Source organism: Puma concolor, chromosome A1, assembly GCF_028749965.1.
Source record: "Puma concolor isolate L17-30 chromosome A1, mPumCon1.1.hap2, whole genome shotgun sequence".
Classification (NCBI taxonomy): Eukaryota; Metazoa; Chordata; class Mammalia; order Carnivora; family Felidae; genus Puma; species Puma concolor.
Window position 1 is genome coordinate 83,800,614 of NC_141667.1, and position 19,511 is coordinate 83,820,124.

The following is a 19,511-nucleotide window of genomic DNA, read 5'->3' on the forward strand; positions in this document are numbered from 1 at the left end:
TATATATAGATGGGTTTTGCTCTCTTCCTATGTGATTTCATAACTTTCTTTGGTGGTATGCTTTGGTTGCTTTATTATCCTTTGTGTATCTAGTAGAGCTTTCTGCCTTGTGGTTACCATAAAACTTATATATTACAACTTATAACAGTCTATTTTAAATTGGTAACGTTGTAAGGTTGGATGTATTTTGAAGTTTTACATTTTAACCTCCATCCACGTGTTTTATGTTTTTGATGTTAAACATCTTTATTTTTGAGCAAGCACAAGCAGGGGAGGGGCAGACAGAGGGGTACAGAGGATCCGAAGTGGGCTCTGTGCTGACAGCTTGTGAGCCTGATGTGGGGCTCAAACTCATGAACTGAGAGATCACGACGTAAGCTGAAGTCAGATGCTCAACTGACTGAGCCACGCAGGTGTCCCACATTTAACATCTTTTAATCTTGAATATCCCTTAACCAATTATTGTAGTTTTATTATGTCTTTTAACCCTCATGCTAACTTTGTAAGTGATTAATCTACTACCCTTACTATATATTTACCATTACCAGTGAGATCTATACTTTCATATTTTCTTTTTAATTAGCATCTTTTTTCAGCTTACAAGTGGTCCCTTTAACATTTCTTGTAAGGCCAATTTCATGGTGATGAACTCCTTCAGCTTCTGTGCCACTCCCTTCCAGCTTGCAAAATTTCTGTTGACAAAAATCTTATAGTCTTATGGGGGTTCCCTTTACTTACCAAGTTGTTCTTCTCTTGCTGCTTTTAGGACTTTTCTTTTTGGTCATCTTTACCTTTTCTCTTTTAAACCATGCCTTGGTGTGGGTCTTTTTGCCTTCCTCTTATTTGGAACTCTCTGGCCTTCCTGGATCTGGATGCCTGTTTCCTTACCAGGTTTAGGGAAGTTTTCAACCCCCTTCTCTTTCTCACCTCCTTCTGGGACCCCTATTGTGTTAGTATGCTTGGTTTTGCCCCGTGTCCCTTAATCTCCTCTGCCTGGGTAGTTCCACTGCCAGGTATTCGAGTTCACTGTTCTTTTCTTCTGTTTCATCTGGTCTGCTATTGAACCCTTCTAATGTATTTTTCAGTTCAGTGACTGGATTCTACAGCTGTGACTTCTATTTGGTACTTCATTATATTTTCCATCTCTTTTTTGAAATTTTCACTGTGTTCTAGTCTTCTGAATTTGGTGAACATTATTATGACCATTACTTTGGACTGTTATCAGGTAAATTACCTACCATCTTCCTTAAGGTTTTTCCAGAGATTTTTATTTTTTTCTTCCCTCTGGAACATATTCCTGTTTCTTCATTTGCCTTGACTGTTGTTTTCTGTGCATTAGATGAAAAGACACTTCTCCCATTCTTGCAAGGCTGGCCTTGTTTAGGAGGTGAACCTTATTATTCAACCCTGCCTTAGCTCTTGGTTGTCTCTCTAACCTTTTTGATTGTCCGAGTAGCTTCTTTTAATAGCTCCTTGTAGTTGATGGTGTGCCAAGACCAGTTAGTACCTAGATTCAGGCTGGTTGGAAACCAAACCCTCGGGCAGCAGCTGTTAAAGAATGCAATTTAAATATATATATATATATATATATATATATATATATATATATATGTATACATACACACACATATATAAATTTATGTATATTTATAAATTTATGTAAATATAAATATATAAAGAATGCAAATATATATCTATAATTCCTATGGGATTGCACATAAGCCCCTCTAGCCACTAGAACCAGGTTATCTAGAGAATATCCCCTGGGAGACAGTGACTAAAATTGGGGCTCCAGGTAAGTGTGTGAACTTTCTAGGAGATGCCAGGGAGCTGTAGTGAGGTGGAGGGACAGCACAAAGATGACACCCTGCTGCACTCACTTCCTCAGAGCACGTCTCTAAGCTTGTAGATGTATGCCAAACTTAAAGCTTGTCATGTAGGCCTGCAGCTCCAGGACAAATAGTTCTCTTTCACAGACTACGTGTGTTGTAGCCTGGGACTATAGAAATGTGTGGGACTCAGAAACACAAGTAGCACCTTATCCACCAAAAGCAGCTACAAAAAATCAAGGGTGTCAAACAAGGATATAAGCACCTTCCTAGGGAGATATTTATGAGCTCTAGTGAGGCAGAGAGTGCAAAGACCGTATCCACTGGACTCTGTTCCCTGAGAACTCTCCCACACATTATTCTAAGTGTGCCGGAGCAGAAGGTGGCCCAGAAGGCCAAAGCTTGCAAATAGGCTTCTTTCTCTGAGCAACTGGGAGGATCTTTCCCTTTGCTATGTGTACAGTGTCCTGGGGATGGTCGTCTGCCAAGGATGGTCTGATTGTTAGAGTCCCGTGCAACTCAGGAATGGACGCATTACTGGCCTACTGAGCCCAGCAATCAAGGGGTGTCCCTTTGCTGGCAGCCACAAGAGCAAAGGCACCAGATGTGTGCAAAAACTCCCGTCCAGGAAATGCTGGTGCTCTGAAGCGTGGCAGAGGGAGAGTGTGAAGATGGTGCCTGCCAGTTGGAGGGTAAAGATGGCACCCACCAGCTTTACAAGGCAGACAGAGAGTGCAAATATGTCACCCACAAGCAGAAGAGTGTCCCAGCAGGTCCCTGCCCCTCCAGCTGAAGCTTAAAGATTATAGGAAAGATCTTCATTTCTTAAAGTCTGGGTGCATTTCTAATGGCTGCTTCTGTGCTGCACCCTGGGGCAAGAGAGTCTGCACACTAGCTCTTTGAGCCATTTCTCATTTCACTACAGCTCTTTAGGGCTCATGGTTTTCTAAGCCAGATGTGTTGGGGGCTTATCTGTTAGGTGCAGGAATTAAAAGTTAGGGTGCCTGACACAAGGTATCACATGCTGGTTCTCAGAGAGACGCTCCGGGTTTGTGAGTTACGTTGTGATTGTGGGTTGCCTTGCTGGGGTAGAGACCGTGTCTCAGCCTCTGCTACCCACTTCACTTTGGCCTTTTCCTTGTTGCCTGATGTGAAGAAGTTGCTCAACTAGTTTTCAGGTCTTTTTCAGAGGGAACTGTTCCATATGTAGCTGTAGATTTGGTGTGTTCATGGGAGGAGGTGAGTTCAAGATCATCCTACGTCACCATACTGAGCCACCTCCTAGAAGTAAAACCAGACATAAAACTGGGGCACCATACATGTGTCAAAGCTTCCCTCAGGGAGGTACTGACACTCTGGAGTGTGGCAAAGGGAGAGGATGAAGATGGCACACGCCAGCTGGAGCAAAGCAGAGGGAAACTACAAAGATGGCACCCCCTGTCGTTGGCCCTCAGAGCACTCCAGCTGTCCTTTGAATGTGTGCCTGCCTCTCGAGTTGATGCTCCAAGACCAGCACATGAGCCTCTCCCATACAAAGTCCAGGCACCCCTCAATTACCTGCTTCCATATTGGGCTCGGGGGTGACTTCAAGCATTCAAGCCCTTTAAGAGCCATTTCTCAGAGCACTGTAGCCTTGACATGAGCCCCATTGTTTTTCAAAGCCAGATGTTTTGGAGAGTCTTCTCTTAGGTGCATGTCTTAAAAGCTTGGCGTGTCTGATGCGGGGTTCAAACCTTTTAGTCCTCAGGGAGAAACTACAGGTTTTTAGTTCGTTCCTGACTATGGGTTGCCATGCTGGAGGTAAGGTTTATGACGAGATTTGTGTCCCAGCCTCTCCTACCTGCGTTGACATAAGCCTTCTCTCAGCACCTAATGTGTGGGAGGAGAGTTCAGGATCTTCTTGCATCACCATCTTTAAAAGAGGTTCATTTTTTTAAAAAGCTGGTGGTAAACTCTCATTTCAGGTCATTTTGAGGGGAAAAAAAAACCCACATGGACAAGTATCTTCTAAACATTTAGTTTGCATATTAACACCCTCCCTGCTCCCCCCCCCCCCCGCCAAAAAAAACAAACAAAACCCAGTAAGGTTTATCTTTTGAAAAAGGGAAAACCAGTAAATCAGACTTTTTGCCTTGAAAACAATGTAAGGAGACAAATTTCATAGTAGATGGAACACTAAAACAGGGCTTCTAGTCACGTGAGACTGAGTGGTGAAGCAAAATGCAGCAGTGCAAGGTGCTGCCAACTGCCTTTTGTTTTCCAGATAAAAAGTCTTTCCTGTGGGGGAAGAAGCCATTAAAGTACAAAGAGAAAACCAGAGCAGCCATTGAGTGGGGATGGAGGGAGGAAGTGGACAAAGGAAAGGAGAGAAAGAAACAGGAGATGGAGGGAAGAAGAAAAAAGGCTTTACTGCTTCATTCAGTCAAGACTGAAGAGCACCTTAATCCAGATCTTTAAGTCACTGCGACATATAAAAAATATACATGATTAATTCCTAACTGGAGATTTCAATCATCTTTGATCTATCACTTTCTCAGGTATCAATAAATTTACAAAAAAGCTGCGGAGTCCATATGCAATCGATAACAATGAACTACTTGACTTCCTTTCCAGAGTCCCTTCAGATGTACAAGTGGTATGTAGGTTTCACTACTATTACTACTATTTAATGTTGTATGGCTTTGGGTTTTAACTTTTAATTCTTTTAATTTCAAAGGTTTTAGAAGAACCAATTAAAGTGAAAAAGGCCTGTAGCAGATTTTGCCTTTCAGGAAAGTAGCCCACTTGGGGTGTTGTCCAAGAAGAATTTTATAAAGAATGGGGAGTGGAGAAAGGAGAGGGAGAGTTACATCAAAAACCTACCCGGGCTCTTAGGGGCAATTTTCCTCCAAGGAAGGTTCAGCTGGAGTTTGTGAAGGGAAGTCACCATTACCTGAAGGGAGGAAATGGGACTACAGATGATGAAAGCAGAAGTGCCAAAGGACATGTGAAAAACCTTTCTTTGCATAATCTGCAGGGATTGAGTTTTAAAACTGCGTGGAGACTAGTGGGGGGTGGGGCCAGGGAGAAAAACCGGTGTTTGAAGACTGGGGCACATCTCAGTCCTTTAAAATTCTTTGAGGTTAACTAACGCCCATTAATCATCAACTATTTTCAGAATGAATGAAAAATGTTTTTAATCGAAATCTTAAAGCTACTGGCAGCAATACCTTTTTTCTTTTGTTTCAGTTGAGTTTTTGATTTGGTGTCAGGAGAGTGGGCTGGAGGGAGATTAAGCCTGTATTAAACAAACAAATTGCAAAGAACCGTTATCCAGTCTTTCAAAACAGATAAAGATGGTTTTGCTTTGTGTTACGGACAGTGAAGACCCAGCCTATTAACCAAAGTTCACATCAGGGCTCTCATGTAATTTCTGGCAGGATTTCCCTTCTGATTCTTGCTGTATCACTCTATTGTTTTCTGCATCCCAGCTGCAGATCTCATACAGCTTCCAGGGTGAGCACTCTTCCCACCCCTGACTCCAAACACAGTCTCTCATTCCTTTGCTTTTCCTTCCTTTGCCAGAAAATGACCACCTGACCAGTCTTTCTCTGAACTCTGTTTAAACAGGTGCAATACCAAGAACTGAAACCAGATCCTTCTCATAGCCCATGTAAAAGGAAGAAAAACAATCTTGGCTAGTCAGCTCCCAGCACTGAGGAGACCAGCATCTGTTTGGGAAGATAAAAGAAAAAGCCTTCAGCCTCAGCAGCATTTCCTTTCTTCCTGCTTTTTATTTATTTTGTCTTTTTATCATGATCGAGAGAATTTGTAAATAGTGTACAAAGGCATATGTCTTTGAAAATATACTTCCATTGTACAGACTCAATTTGATAAAGGTTTAGCTGTTGCTGTGTGAAAGCCTTGGTGGCTGTGGATAATAATACAACACACTGAAACAACAAATATAAGAATGGTAACACTGGGAGATATACACGTCTCTAATTACAAGTGGAAGAACTAGAATATCACATTAAATGCTCAGCTGTGCTCTATTAAATCTACATAAAATGTAAATGTCAATTTGATTTTAAAGTTTTTTTTTTAATGTGACTATTTTTTATCTGCTAAGTAATCCATTACAGTTTTCTATGTTTTATACATTTCAAAAGAGAAGGGAGATCCCAAAATCTGAATAATAGAACAGATGCATTTCAATTTAACATAGTAGTTCTACTTCAGATCCTGACATTCCTTCCTGTGCAAATTATAAAGATATGACTCGGCTCATTTTAAGCTAATGAGTGAAGGTACAGTCACTCTGTCAAGATAATCCTGCATACTCTGCAAAGAAAACTTCCAAACCTTCTATCATTCCATCTAAAACCTTAAAATCTCTACAGGACTACACGTAAATACTGCCAGGTTTATAAATGATTGCCTATCTGAATTTTTATACTATCACTACTTTAATTTATATCAAGTTAGTGGGTTAGCAACCCAGTTCAGTTGTCACAAATACTAGCAAACTAAATCCGTATTGCTTTTGGTGTCTCTGTGCATCTAAAAATATTTACTATTCAACTGTTCTCACAAAGTATCTGCTTTCTCATTAAATTACTGAAATGCTTTAATGCATAGTATAATTTTTGTTATTAGTGTGAATTTTAATGTAAAGGAGAATGCAGTGTGCTAAGTGATATGCTAGTGTTTCATTATATTCATTTATAGAAAAACTATTCTTGATAATATGAATGCATGAAACCTATTTTGTAAAAAAAGAAGAAAAAAAAGATACAACTGCTTATGGGGTGGGGGGAGTTTGTCTTTACAAAAATGTTTCAATACTTACCATAGAATCTGTACTTAAAAATTGCATTCCCAAGACTTATGGTAGTTTTTGTACCTAACTCCCTGATAAATCAAGGGAGTATACCTCTGGAGAGACAAATAATTTGGTGAGAATGTTTTACTTCCCTGACTGGGTACAGGATTAAGTTTGGGTGAAAATGCTATAGAAAATGTTTTTGCACTACTTTATTAATAACTGGGATAGGGTGAAGGTGGGGGTGATGGAAAAATGTAGAAAAGTCAGAAATATATATATATTTCACTCTAAAGGAAGATTCTTTCTTTAAAAAAATAAATTTAATCTCATCAAAGCTAATTTTTAAAGTATTTTTATTTTAAAGCTATGTTGTTAAATACTATTTCTTATGATATAACTATTTTGATCTGTTTATACACTATGCTTGAAAGAGAATGTCAATTAAATTCCCTTTCTACAGAAAGGCTTTGACCTCAATATGCTCTATTTAGCTCACCATGTTTATAATGACATGCTTATATCTGCACACCATCACTGTTTGTTACTTAGACATAATATTCCATGAAGCTGATGCTACTACAGAAAGTTTATGGATGGGCTAATTTGTTCAAAATACCTTTTGATTATACCTTATGCGAAATTTATGTTGTGTGCTGACAGTGTCTACTCAAATGTCTACAAGCCTGATATAGTACAACTTCAGATGTACCTAGTGCATAGTAACCATTAACAGATGCCCAATTTTTGTTTCATTCTACCAACTTTCAGATGTTAAGTTTAATGGTAATGTTAACTACACATTCACTGCATTAAATAAAAACTCTTTTCTAAGTATAATCTGTACTTTTTTTTTTTTTTTTTTTCTGTGGTGGTGGTAGAGGAATGCTGGAGGATTGTTTGCATATTCTTACAAATGACACTTCACTTAGAGGAACTAGGTTTGGTTTGCACACATAGGACCTTCACCAAAACCCTATTGTTGTATGAAACTCAATGCCTTTAAAGGATTGAGCATGGAATGAAGTTGATAGAAGAGGAAGAACTATCTTGAGGCATGAAATGATATTCAGAGGGATCTTCATTGCTTTCAAAAGTACTACATTCACAGGCTGAAAAGAAGAAACTGTGTCTAATAAAATTTGAACTATTTCTTTCCCCTTCTCACACAGGTACAGTTTTGCCTTTTGAAAGCTGTTTAACTTTAGTTTTTAAAGATTTTCCATGTAAATATGTCAAGATATATTTAAGAGATTAAATGTCACTCCAAATAGGTGTTAGACTGCTAAAGACAGTAATCTTGTCAACTATTAATACCTTCCTCAGTATCTTTTAGTGAGTAAACTCACTAAAGGTCATTCACATGGGAAAGTATTATTGCCAATAATTGTGGTAATTCCTAAGAAAAGCATATTAAATTTCTTTTTCATTTATAAAAAGAATGTAATACTTGTTCATTTTGGTATTGTTCCACAGACTCAAACTGACAGATGCTATAGGGATTACAAATTACATTTGAACCATAGAATACACTAGGATAATCTGAGTTGAAAAATTTTTTTAAAGATTTTATTTTTAAGTAATCCCTACACCCAAACTGGGGCTCTGAAAACTCACAATCCTGAAATCAAACAGTCTCATGCTCCACCAACTGAGCCAGCCAGGCGCCCCAAAAGATTTTTTTTGGCACCTGGGTGGCTCAGTTAAGTGCCTGACTGGAGCTCAGGTCATGATCTTGCAGCTCATGAGTTCGAGCCCCACGTTGGGCTCTGTACTGACGGCTCAGAGCCTGAAGCCTGTTTCAGATTCGCCCCTCCCATGACTTGTGCTCTGTCTCTGTCTCTCTCTCAAAAATAAACATTAAAAAATTAAAAAATAAAAGATTTTTTTTTTAAGCAACTCTGCTTTGTGATACATTTATTAAGTACCTAATTATATGATTTGCCTGTCACAAGCAATGATCCAACCAATGACAGTATATTAAAATCAAATCTGGAGCTAAAGTAGGTAAGAACAAAATTTAATTGACAGGTTTCTGGAAAGTATCTTTTATAGAATTTTTCTATATTTAAAAGTGAAAAAAATTTAGTAGTAAACTCTCTTACCCAGGGACCATGGGAACTTATTTTTCCATTTTAATATCCAAATGTCTGTAATGCTGTAAGTGGTCTAATTTTGTATTAACTAGTCTTATGAAGACGTTTTATGTAAGAGAGTAAAGACAGCCACCATTATATTTCTTGCAAGAGCTTCAGATATTATTAAAGTGATGCTTATTTAAATTCTGGGGCTTTAAATGTCATGTGTGAGTATGTGTATGTATACAGATGCCAATTCATTTGTTTGATTAGAGGATCTGGAACCAGACTTTTCTAATTGCTCAGTCAAGTATGAATTAAAACTACATAAAAAATGTAATGAATACTTACAATAGTGTCATTCCTTTCAATTATAGTTCTCTTTCCCAGGATGACTGATGTAACTCACTGAAAGAAAAAAACATAAACCATTCTTTTTTTTGGAGAGAAAATGTTATCTCTTATGACTCAGTTTCTACATTTGTACAGTGGCAGTCACATTCTGAAAGTTATTTCAGCTGAATCTTTGAGATTAAACACCAAACAAAATCTCTTGTTATGTAAGAATACTATGCAAAAACAAAACAAAAAACAACCAAACATTAAATGTCCAAAGTGGTCACTTGCTGCAGAAACTACCACCACTGTGAATGGTTTGCTGGAAGTTAATGATTATATACCCACATTTCCAAGGGGATTTGTGCTTGGAATCAAAAAAGTGCAATAATCAAATATGTAAGTGGTCTCAAACGATTTCAATTTATCAAGATCTTCTTCCTTTGCATTTTAAATTAATAGCATAGAAGTGGTCCTTCAAATGCACAAGCAGTATTTCTGTAGACGGTTTTTTATCTATATGATGGTTGTGTCTCCAAATGTTACTGAACAATCATGAAACTCCGTTTTTGTTTTTTTTTTTTTTTAAATTTTTTTTCTTTTTTCAACGTTTTATTTATTTTTGGGACAGAGAGAGACAGAGCATGAACGGGGGAGGGGCAGAGAGAGAGGGAGACACAGAATCGGAAACAGGCTCCAGGCTCTGAGCCATCAGCCCAGAGCCCGACGCGGGGCTCGAACTCACGGACCGCGAGATCGTGACCTGGCTGAAGTCGGACGCTTAACCGACTGCGCCACCCAGGCGCCCCGAAACTCCGTTTTTAAAAAAGTATCTAATGGCACTGCTCTTCTGCTCTAGTCAATTAACAGCATTAGTATATTAAGATGAATGTTTTATTTGTATTAAGGAGAACAGAAATAGGTAAGTAGCTGTGCCAAAGTTTTCTCAGTTTGTAGCAAAAGTAAAAATGCAACATAATTCTCCCCTGCTGGAGATTCTTCAGTGTTCCTTCAAGAGAGAAAAGGAGTGACCAACCTGAGTCAATGAAGGAACATGCAAACCACCTCTTGTTTTCTTAGGAGGAAAGCACGAGAGATTCCAAGAGCTGGCTGGTTGCTGCTGTTGTGCCAAGATGATAATATAGACTCAGTTCCACTTATTATCAAAGACAAGCTTCACAAAGGCATGAGTCAACTTGAGACATTTTATTTTGCTAAAATTCAAATGGTAACAAGTTTAGGGGAAGGCTCACAGCACAGAGAAAGGGGCACACCTGGCCCCAACCATGCTTAAGTGTCTCTTGATTACAGGAGACCCACCTGAGACAACAGTCAGGAGTAATTACTGAGGCAGCTGGACTACAGAAGAGGGCTGAGAGGGAGGAAATACCCATGTGTGTCCCAAGTTCAGAGATCTTTTAATAAAGCCATTCAGAGAACTGGAAACCTTACAACTAAACTCTACATCATTCGCACAAAACATTCCTCCTTTGTACAGCAAAACTTTGTTACAAGACAAAATCTGTGTAACCTGTAATACTGAAATCACAGAAAGCAACTTATTGGTATCAAGAACTTATAAACTCTCAGAAAAATTTGATAAAGACTTATGTGTCTATTTTCTATTATACAGAGAGGGATAATGTTTGTGCTTTTGTTGACTCTGTTGTGTAACACGATAGGTAACTGACCCAAGTTCTGACCCAATCTTACACAATGGTATATTTACTCCTTGCCTCTGATGTGGAACTCTTACATGGAAGATTCTATTAACACAGAGAACTAGCAAACTACAGCAGGGTCTTTGAAGTACATGGGAACCCACTGGGAAAAGTCAAATACTTCATATGTTTGAAAAAGTAGTTTTAAAATAGATCAATGTGACGGTCCATCTTATTCATTTGAAGTTACTGAACACTACTTTAAAAATTTCCCTGTAGGATAAAAAAAAAATGCATTTTCAGATTTAACAGAGAAAACCTTTTTGGGGCGTTAGCACAAAACATCTGGCACATGATAGCCAAGAGTCAGGCACACTAACTCTTGTGGGGTGGGGCAGCAGGTACACACCCCTCTCGTGGCACTAGAAGCTGATACGGAGAACACAGAAGTACTTGATAACGCATGACTTCCCGTGACTGTGACAAACCGGACAAGCAGGTGAGAAATCTCCCTACAAAAACAATTACTGGAATACTCACCACTGCATATGGTTACATTACAGGTATCCACAGAATTCATATAAAGTAATTGTTAAAATATTCTAATTTGAATTGTACTATTAAAATAGTACCTTACAAGCAATCATTCTCCTAGCCTTCACAGAAGAGGTGCAAAATAATATGCTCTGGAGAAGAGGGTAAGAATTCTCTCAGTAGACACTGGCTGCTTGTATCTGCATTAATGTTGTATAGAGTAAAATCTACAGTAAAAAGTGAGTTTTTTCCAAGTCTGTTGATGATACAAGAAAAAAAATGCCCAGTAACACAGTAGTAAACTCCCTTCAAATGCATTTAAGCTACAGCCTTGATTGAGTTTTAGTTTCTCCCTGCTTTTTTTGGTGTTGAATCTGAAAAAAATAACAACAACAAAAAAAAAACAATCAGAAAATAATTCTTCAGGTCCCATGAATACTTCTAAAATCAGAAAAGGCTCATAGTGAAGCTATGTTATCATGACTCCACAAGGTTTCTACATGAAGAAGTTTAATCTTTAACAATTTAAGAATCTTCCTAATGACCCCACCCTAAACACTACTTGGAAGAGGCTTAGAATAGAAGACTGAAGCAGCATTTATCAGTAAAATGATGAGTAAAATGATGAGTAAAATGATTCACAATCAAAGGTGGGGTGAGGCATACAGTCCACATATATTTTTTTGAGATCTACATTAGATGGTACTGTATTTAATTATATCCTTCACTGAAGAAAAATGGCGTGTTTTAGAAACGTACTTTATATTTTATTTTTTTAATGTTTATTTATTTTTAGGTGTGTGTACAAGCAGGGAAGGGGTAGGGAGAAAGAGAGAGAAAATCCCAAGCAGGCTCCATGCTGACAGCACAGAGCCCCATGTGGGGCTTGATCTCGTGAACCGTGAGATCGTGACCTGAGCCAAAATCAAGAGTGGGATGCTCAACCAATTGAGCCCCCAGGCATCACAGATATACTTTATATTTTAAAAATCCAGTAGATGCCATTTTGATTAAGAGCTTTAGAAAAATTTCAAGACTTGAATCTTACATTAGGAGCATTACTTTAAAACATAAATGAGTTACTGGCATTATAAATATGAGTCATGTTACAAAGAAACTTGGAGAAGTGAAGAAAATATTTGAAATTCTATCACAAATACAACCACTGTTAGCAACATATTTGCTTATAATATATTCCCCTACGTAATTTTACTTAATTTTTAATTACATTTAATTTTTAATTACATCCTATTTTTAAAAAAGAACAAAAATTAGTCAAGAAAAATGGCACTGAGAGAAAACCAGTCTAACCATTTTTTTTGTAAATGGCTTTCAACCTCTCCTTAAGCCCATTTCCTCCAATAACATGACTATGAACTTACAAGTATTGTGCAAGGAAGAGTAAAGGAACTGAAGTCATGGGGAAAGAAAGAAACTAGATTGGCCTAACCTTGAAGAAAGGCCTGAATATTGCTAGTCAAGATAGCCTATTTCTGATAATACCAGTAAACCAGGGATTTTGATTCTCCTTTATTTTTAATGGAGTACAAGACCCTCAAACAAAACAATTATCTTGACCCTTTGGTTAATGAACATTATTCAAAAATTTCAAAGATAGGTTAGTTTATTCCTGAGATTAGGAAATCTGCCTATATGCTTTTTGTCTGATTTTATACTTTCATTAACTTCTCAGTCAACAGAAATCTTTACCCTCTTGAGTCCTTTAAACCACAAAGACTCCTGACCATTTTCCCCTTAGCCATTTGCCCAGTTTTCATCTTTACAATTATGCTTTTAAAAATTCATGAAAAGCTCTTAAAATGCTTATTTTAATTTTACTATTACTTATTGCTCTGTCATTTCACCTCTATGTTGTAAAAAAAAGAAAGAACGCAAAATAGAGAAATGCATCTTTAGGATGGAGTCAGATAGCAAAGATACATATTCCTTAAAACAAAAACAAAAAACTATTATAAATCAAACTATTCTGGTCATTAGAAAAATTTATCAGTGTCATGACATAAGCCATTGCTGACCTAACCTTTAAGTTGAGAAGTACTGACAACAAACTAAGTCCTTTTTATCTGTCACCACTTGAAGATTAATGATTTTTTCAACCGGACTATTTCATTTTGAGGACAGAAAAAAATGGAGAATCATTGGAAATTTCAGTTCATCTACTATTAAGATAAATGATAGTATAATAGATGTAAATTCAAAGCTGGATTCCAGATTTTCTGTTCAGTGCAATTTACCTGCTGGAATTCCTAACTACATTAAAAAAAAAAAAAAAAAAAAAAAAAAAAAAAAAAAAAAAAAAAAAAAAAAACACATTCTTCAGTAGAACTAAATTCTATGTTCCAAAGCAGTTAGCCATTCTCTATTAATGTTTAACACCCATTATGCATAAATGTTCATTTGCTCCAATTCAGATGCTTTTGAAAAAAGGAGATTGTATTTACCAAATCTGGGTTTCATATCCTAACAAGATTTGGAGACCATGATAAAAAACTGGAGGAAATGTTTGTGTCAGTTGTAATTGGAGACAGCTAATTGTAAATGCTTGAATAAGCAACTTTTAGTTTTTGGTCTATACTAAGAGCAATGTTACATGTTGTAAGCTACACACACACACACACACACACACACACACACACACACACATGTGTCTGTTTTAAACAAGAAAAAATATATATATTCAACAGTACAAACATTATAAAAAAAATCACGTATATCTAGTCCTAAGAGTTATGTTTTAGTTTTTTTTTTAAACACAGAGTGTAAGTGAATTTATAACAAAAACTATACACTTACACTTAAAAAAAAAAGGCCTATAGTAATTAATTCAAACATACAAAATATTGGAAAATATCTATATATCAGATTATAATTTTGCTTATAACACAAAAGTACTCCCAAACAGCAGACTCCTCTGTGATAAAAAGCTAATCATTTGGATTTGTGATTGGGAAACATTAAGAAGCCTCTATTCTCAATTAATTTAGTATGTCTTCCCCCCCTTCTTAACAATTCACATAAATTCATGGGTCTCAAGAAACAAAGATGTTTATGGGCGTTTGTTGCTTGAGGCTTTCATGAACTGGAAAGCATGATTCAAAGACTAGCACTTACTGAAAACGAGAAACTTTTTAAAAAATCTAGTGATCCATGATGGTAAAAATCTTTTGTTTCATCTGAAAAAGGTCTTCTTTTAGTAAAATTTGCAATAGTTGGAAAATACATGCTTTGGAACCAAGCAGAAACAATCCCACAACCTTTTCCAATTAATTTAGTCTAATAATTTCTAATTCTGAATCAGAGCAAATAATTGCCAGAGAATATCCTCCCACCACAATTCATTTCAACCCAAAAGGTTAATTTTTTGATAACATGATTTGATTTACAAGAAAGAGTTAAGTATTCAATGTTTCCATGGAACTGATGTCTACACTTTGACAACACCAGGCACAGCCTAATTCCAATAATGCCATCCCCCAACCTTTCTAACTCAATCCACATTTGTTATAAAAACAATTATCATTCAGAATTTTGCAAGCTCCACGTCAGCAGGAGGTGAGATTGGCGTGGAAGCTGCGTGATAAATGCCTGAGGGAAAGAGAGCCTCATGTCACTCAAAGATGACCCTTTCTTACTGCTTCAGGAGCAACAGTGACAGGCTCTCATCAAGTTCATAACTTAACTGGAAAGGTGTGTAAAGGCATATGGATTGCACATTCCAGCAATAGGGTTTTCATGAGAAGGTATTCATTTAACTTTCTGTAATAGCATAGACAGCAATGGCAAACATTTCCTGGTGTTTATATAAAGTATCCTAGCATTAATGCATTTGTGTTTACCTGGAATGTGTATTAATTCCCTAAGATTGCAAAAGCACACCCCCCACATTATACTCACTCTAAAACAGAATTGCTAAAATCCTAATGATCAAAGGATTAAACTTTCAGATCTAATATACTACACATTTTAGAAACACACAAACTGAAAAGCTTTTCAACAGCCTATATAGAAGACAATAAAAGTAACAATATTTCAATCTAGTTTACCTTCCTAGACTGTAAGCTTTTTTCCTTTTATTGTAGTCAGCCCTGTTAAGCACACCACCTGGAATATAGTAGGTGTTCAAGAGACAAAAACACTGATTAATTTCACATTTGATTTATATAAGGATAAATGCTTTTCTGGTCATCTTGGAGTTAAGGAAATGACAGAAAATGTATAAACGTGGACCACTTTATTCTGCATAGGGAAATTAATAACTAACAAGCTAGAAAATTTTAACTTCAAAGAGACCCTTCCTAAGAAGCTACCAGTAAACATTCTAAAACCTTTTATATTCCAAATATTTGTAGGGATTACATATGGGGAAGGGCGCATCTTAACAGCTCAGAAATCTTATTCCAGGATTTATTTACACTTGTAATGAGGGCCTTGATAGGATTTTTTAAAAACAAATCTAGTGAACTACGATATTAAATCTAGCAATGTATGAGAAAGAATAGCGTAACTCAGCCTTGCCTTCAGCTGTTGGAACTCTGAAACATTTACAACTAAAAGCCAGGACTCGAAAAGACTATGAATTTTATTTATTAATATTTCTATTTCATCTACCTCTAAGATCAATCTGAAGCAATTATTGTTTTCTAAAATAAAACATAAGGAATATTAGAAATCAAGTTTCTCATTGAAGGCTTAAATTCACATACATTTGTTCAAATTCATATACATATATTGATATTGTTAACTAGGACAAAGAACATAGTAATCTGTTTGCCAAGTTGTACTTCTGAGTCACTGCAAAACTACAATGATACCTGATTAAGGGCAGAGACCTCAATAGCATTTTAGTGTTTAATATTTCACATTATCATGACTTGCAAAAGTGGGCAGATAGACAGTTATGAAAAATTACTTCTCATTGCAACTAAATGATATTTCTTAAGATCATTTAATTTAGAAAACTACTTTTTCTAAGCCGTGCAAAACCCTAACTCATAGCACTGATTATTTTATTAACTTAGAATTATCACCTATTTAAGCAATTACTATCTTAAGTGATTCATTGTAGCTAAAAAGAGAAGGTAAGAGTTAGAAAAGAAGCAACATTTATTAAGAGGCATATAAGGTGATAGGCTAACAATTCTATCATGACAGAGATAATACCTGGTGTTATTTCCATTTGATAGGTAAGAAAACAAAAGCTCAGAAAGGAACTTGCCTTATAATTTAGCTATTAAGATATTAAATAGGGATTTGTAACTATGCCTGTTAGATCTCAAAACTATGTATTTAAGTTTATATTAGTTGACCAAGCAATTATTCCACAATGCCTTCACAACTGAAGTAAAGTGGCTATTCTCTGGAATAAAAATGTCCTTATTCATCATGTTGGGAAACATTTTACTAGATCTGAGTATTTTAATGTTCCTCAGTCTCTGCTGCGTCATGTTTTCTCTGATACTCTGGCAGATTAAGTAAATATTAATGAGGCTTTTATTTCACATCTGAAGGCTAACTAGAAACAACTAATATTTCTTACAGTATGTGTAAAAAATTACTGATTTAAAAATATAGAAAAAGAAACCTTGATTTTTATTCAGAGCTGATATAGCAGCTGAAATGTAGCAGTTTTCAGTTTAGATTATAAACCCAGTAATAAAACACTCAGAATTTGTATCTTATTAAAAGATTTCCGAGATAAAACTAAAGTTTGCTTCTTTAGTAGATTAATTGCTGTGAGATCATCACTTTAGTTACAAAAAAAAAGCTAAATGGAAGTTTTAATGTTTCTTTTTCAGCTGTACCACAGTGTAACTTATTCCCACAAGTAAAGCAACTCCAATTTCAAAAGTGGTTATTATCCACACCCTTTCTTTCAGTCTTACCATAAACTGCTGTTAGAAAAAAAACTGCAAATTGAAACATAAATTCATACTACACATTAAGATTTTAGATAATCTCAAATCTATTACTTAGTTACCACTTATAATCTTGATATTTGGTAAAACTTAGTTCGTAGCAATATGTTTTCACTTACAGAATAGTGATTACATGGAGTAGAAATAAACTGTACATGAACTGCTAAAATAAGGTAGATCAAGGGATTAAACTGTCAAACTTGGCACATTCACTGCATTTAAAAACCAAGAGAGTATTATTATTGTAAATTTTAGAAATGTTTATTTTACAACAAAACTAAACTGAGTAATTTTAGCTCAACAGCCTACAGAGAAGAAAACAAGTAGCTACATGCTTATAGGTACACATATGCATGAATATCCTTGTCATGATTCTAAACCTCAAATCCCTCGAACAGAGGATGTTACATTTTGATTTGAAAAAATATTTAAATTAAAATGTTTTACATGTACAATATAAATAAATATTTTCAGAACAAGAAATAATAAAGATTAATGGAAACAGCGTACACCAAATGAAACTCTTTACTTCTGAGTCAAATTCTACAACATGGAAAAAGTCAGGGGCTTACATTTAGAGTTTTGCAGCAGCTCATTAAGTGCTTTTGAAATTCAGCAAAGCTGCAAATTCTGTCAATAAATAAATAAAATTATTATTTGTTAATAAGCTATGACGTCCATGAGAAATGACAAAGCAAGCTAACTACGTTTGGAAAGTGGACTCATTGTTTTTGTCATCATCACGAAAACTCTGTGACTGAACGACACATCATTTCCAGTGTCACCAATAAGGCCTCAGTGTGCACTCCGGGGCACACTTTTACATTCTCAGGCAGTTCCTTAAGAATATTTGGGAGCGTCTGCAATGTCTTTATATTTCTAGCATAAAGATCCAATAACCAGTCGGTGTGAGCACTGGTGGCTTCCTTATAATTCTTACAAGCCACAAGCAGCTCATTTAGATGAGTTAACCCTTTGAAAGCTAAAAGGAACTCCGAAGATAAATCAAAAATTGAACAAAAATTTAGCAACATCCTACTAAGTAAAAATGAACCAAATTCAAGTTGCTGGTGGTAAAAATGTTTCTCTGTTTGTGCATGAAAGTTCTCCACTGTATCTTCTATTTTTGTAATGGCAAATAGTTCCTCCTTGATTTGAGATGATAGCACGTAATCCAAGGGCAATTCTCCCTTAGAGTTCCTCTGCTGTAAAAGCACCGGGCCTGGGAAAAAGAAAACATACAATGTTAAAACATTTTTATTTTGGCAGCTTAACAGTTGTTTTCTCTATTTTTTAAAAGCATCCAGGTCTCTGTTTACAATCCAAATTTGTCCTAATTCATGTTGACAAAATTAACTGGCTATATGAACTGAATGCCTAATAAAGGTACATTAAAAAAACTCAGACTTTCCAGCAATGCCTAATTAGGTTTGCCTAAAAACAGAAGCCTTAGTTCAATAAACAATAGATTTAACTACAAATTTAAAAGAAGCGTGTAAAACTTCATCAATTGTCATCTTCACCTAAAAATTTCAGTGTTCCCAGAAGATATTAACAAAATATATTCATCTTCAATTTTGTGTAAGAGTCTTAAAGGTATCGTAATTTTACCAAGAAAAAAAAGTACTGTCCCCTTCCATGGCTAATAGGTGACTGCATTAAAGACCACAAAACCTTGCATAGCCACAGATCACACTTTTCACTTATTCCTGCTTATGTTCAAATTTTAGTACAAAAACTGATTCACAAAAAACTAAATGTTAACTTCTCTGGGTCAAAATCAGATTTCATCTTTCGGCCCTAGCTAAACCTATCTATATCTACTTAGCAAGCACTCAAGAGTTTATCCCCTGGGTAGTAAAGGATAATATGGGAAGGGCAAAAGAAAAATGACTCCGTATTTGGTTACATAGCACTGAGTACTCTGTACCCCCCCTCTGTCAAGTCCTATAATTATTTATGCGTTCTGCCATAAAAATTTTATAAGGGATAGAAAGGTTTTAGTACTAGAAGACATGATCAGAAGATCCTACATACAACAGAAGAATATGTTGTCAGAGAATAGATTAAAGCTGCCAAAATTCCTAATGATGAAACTGATGAAACACATGTAGTGGTCTAGATATAAAATGTATTTAATATAAAAGATCAGCCAATGAGAATATGTGATTGATTTCATGGAAAAAAGAGAATTCTATATCAAAATTAGGTAGGTCTCGTCATTATGTTTTATTTCAAAAAACTGCACCAAATGATTCCCTCTTAAAAAAAAATACAAGAAAATTATAGACCCAAGATGCCAAAAGTAAACAAAGGCTTTAGAGATGTAAGTA

At 36.0% G+C, this 19,511-nt stretch overlaps 2 protein-coding genes and 1 long non-coding RNA gene across 17 annotated transcripts in view; 1 reads left to right on the plus strand and 2 right to left on the minus strand.

Moving 5' to 3' along the window:
- Nucleotides 1–7,473, plus strand: part of MCTP1 (multiple C2 and transmembrane domain containing 1) — a 542,541-nt gene extending 535,068 nt beyond the window's left edge. For 12 of the 13 annotated variants that reach the window (XM_086717790.1, XM_086717754.1, XM_086717763.1 and 9 more), the window contains 2 exons: nucleotides 4,367–4,464; nucleotides 5,439–7,473. In XM_086717790.1, coding sequence (XP_086573916.1) covers nucleotides 4,367–4,464; nucleotides 5,439–5,457 — 117 coding nt within the window. In that variant the 3' untranslated portion in view covers nucleotides 5,458–7,473. The remainder of the gene's footprint in view (nucleotides 1–4,366; nucleotides 4,465–5,438) is intronic. The other variant, XR_015254973.1, reaches the window with a different exon arrangement.
- Nucleotides 1,222–5,444, minus strand: LOC147584269 (uncharacterized). The gene is made up of 3 exons (XR_015254985.1): nucleotides 5,039–5,444; nucleotides 4,692–4,761; nucleotides 1,222–3,110 (listed from the first exon to the last, which is right to left on the minus strand). It is a non-coding gene; the product is annotated as an uncharacterized LOC147584269 (long non-coding RNA).
- An 8,358-nt stretch (nucleotides 7,474–15,831) lies between the features above and the next one.
- The window catches only part of SLF1 (SMC5/6 complex localization factor 1), an 84,307-nt gene continuing 80,627 nt past the window's right edge, over nucleotides 15,832–19,511 (minus strand). For all 3 annotated transcript variants that reach the window (XM_025924248.2, XM_086717873.1, XM_086717859.1), the window contains one exon: nucleotides 15,832–18,400. In XM_025924248.2, the coding sequence (XP_025780033.1) occupies nucleotides 17,919–18,400 (482 nt within the window). In that variant the 3' untranslated portion in view covers nucleotides 15,832–17,918. The remainder of the gene's footprint in view (nucleotides 18,401–19,511) is intronic.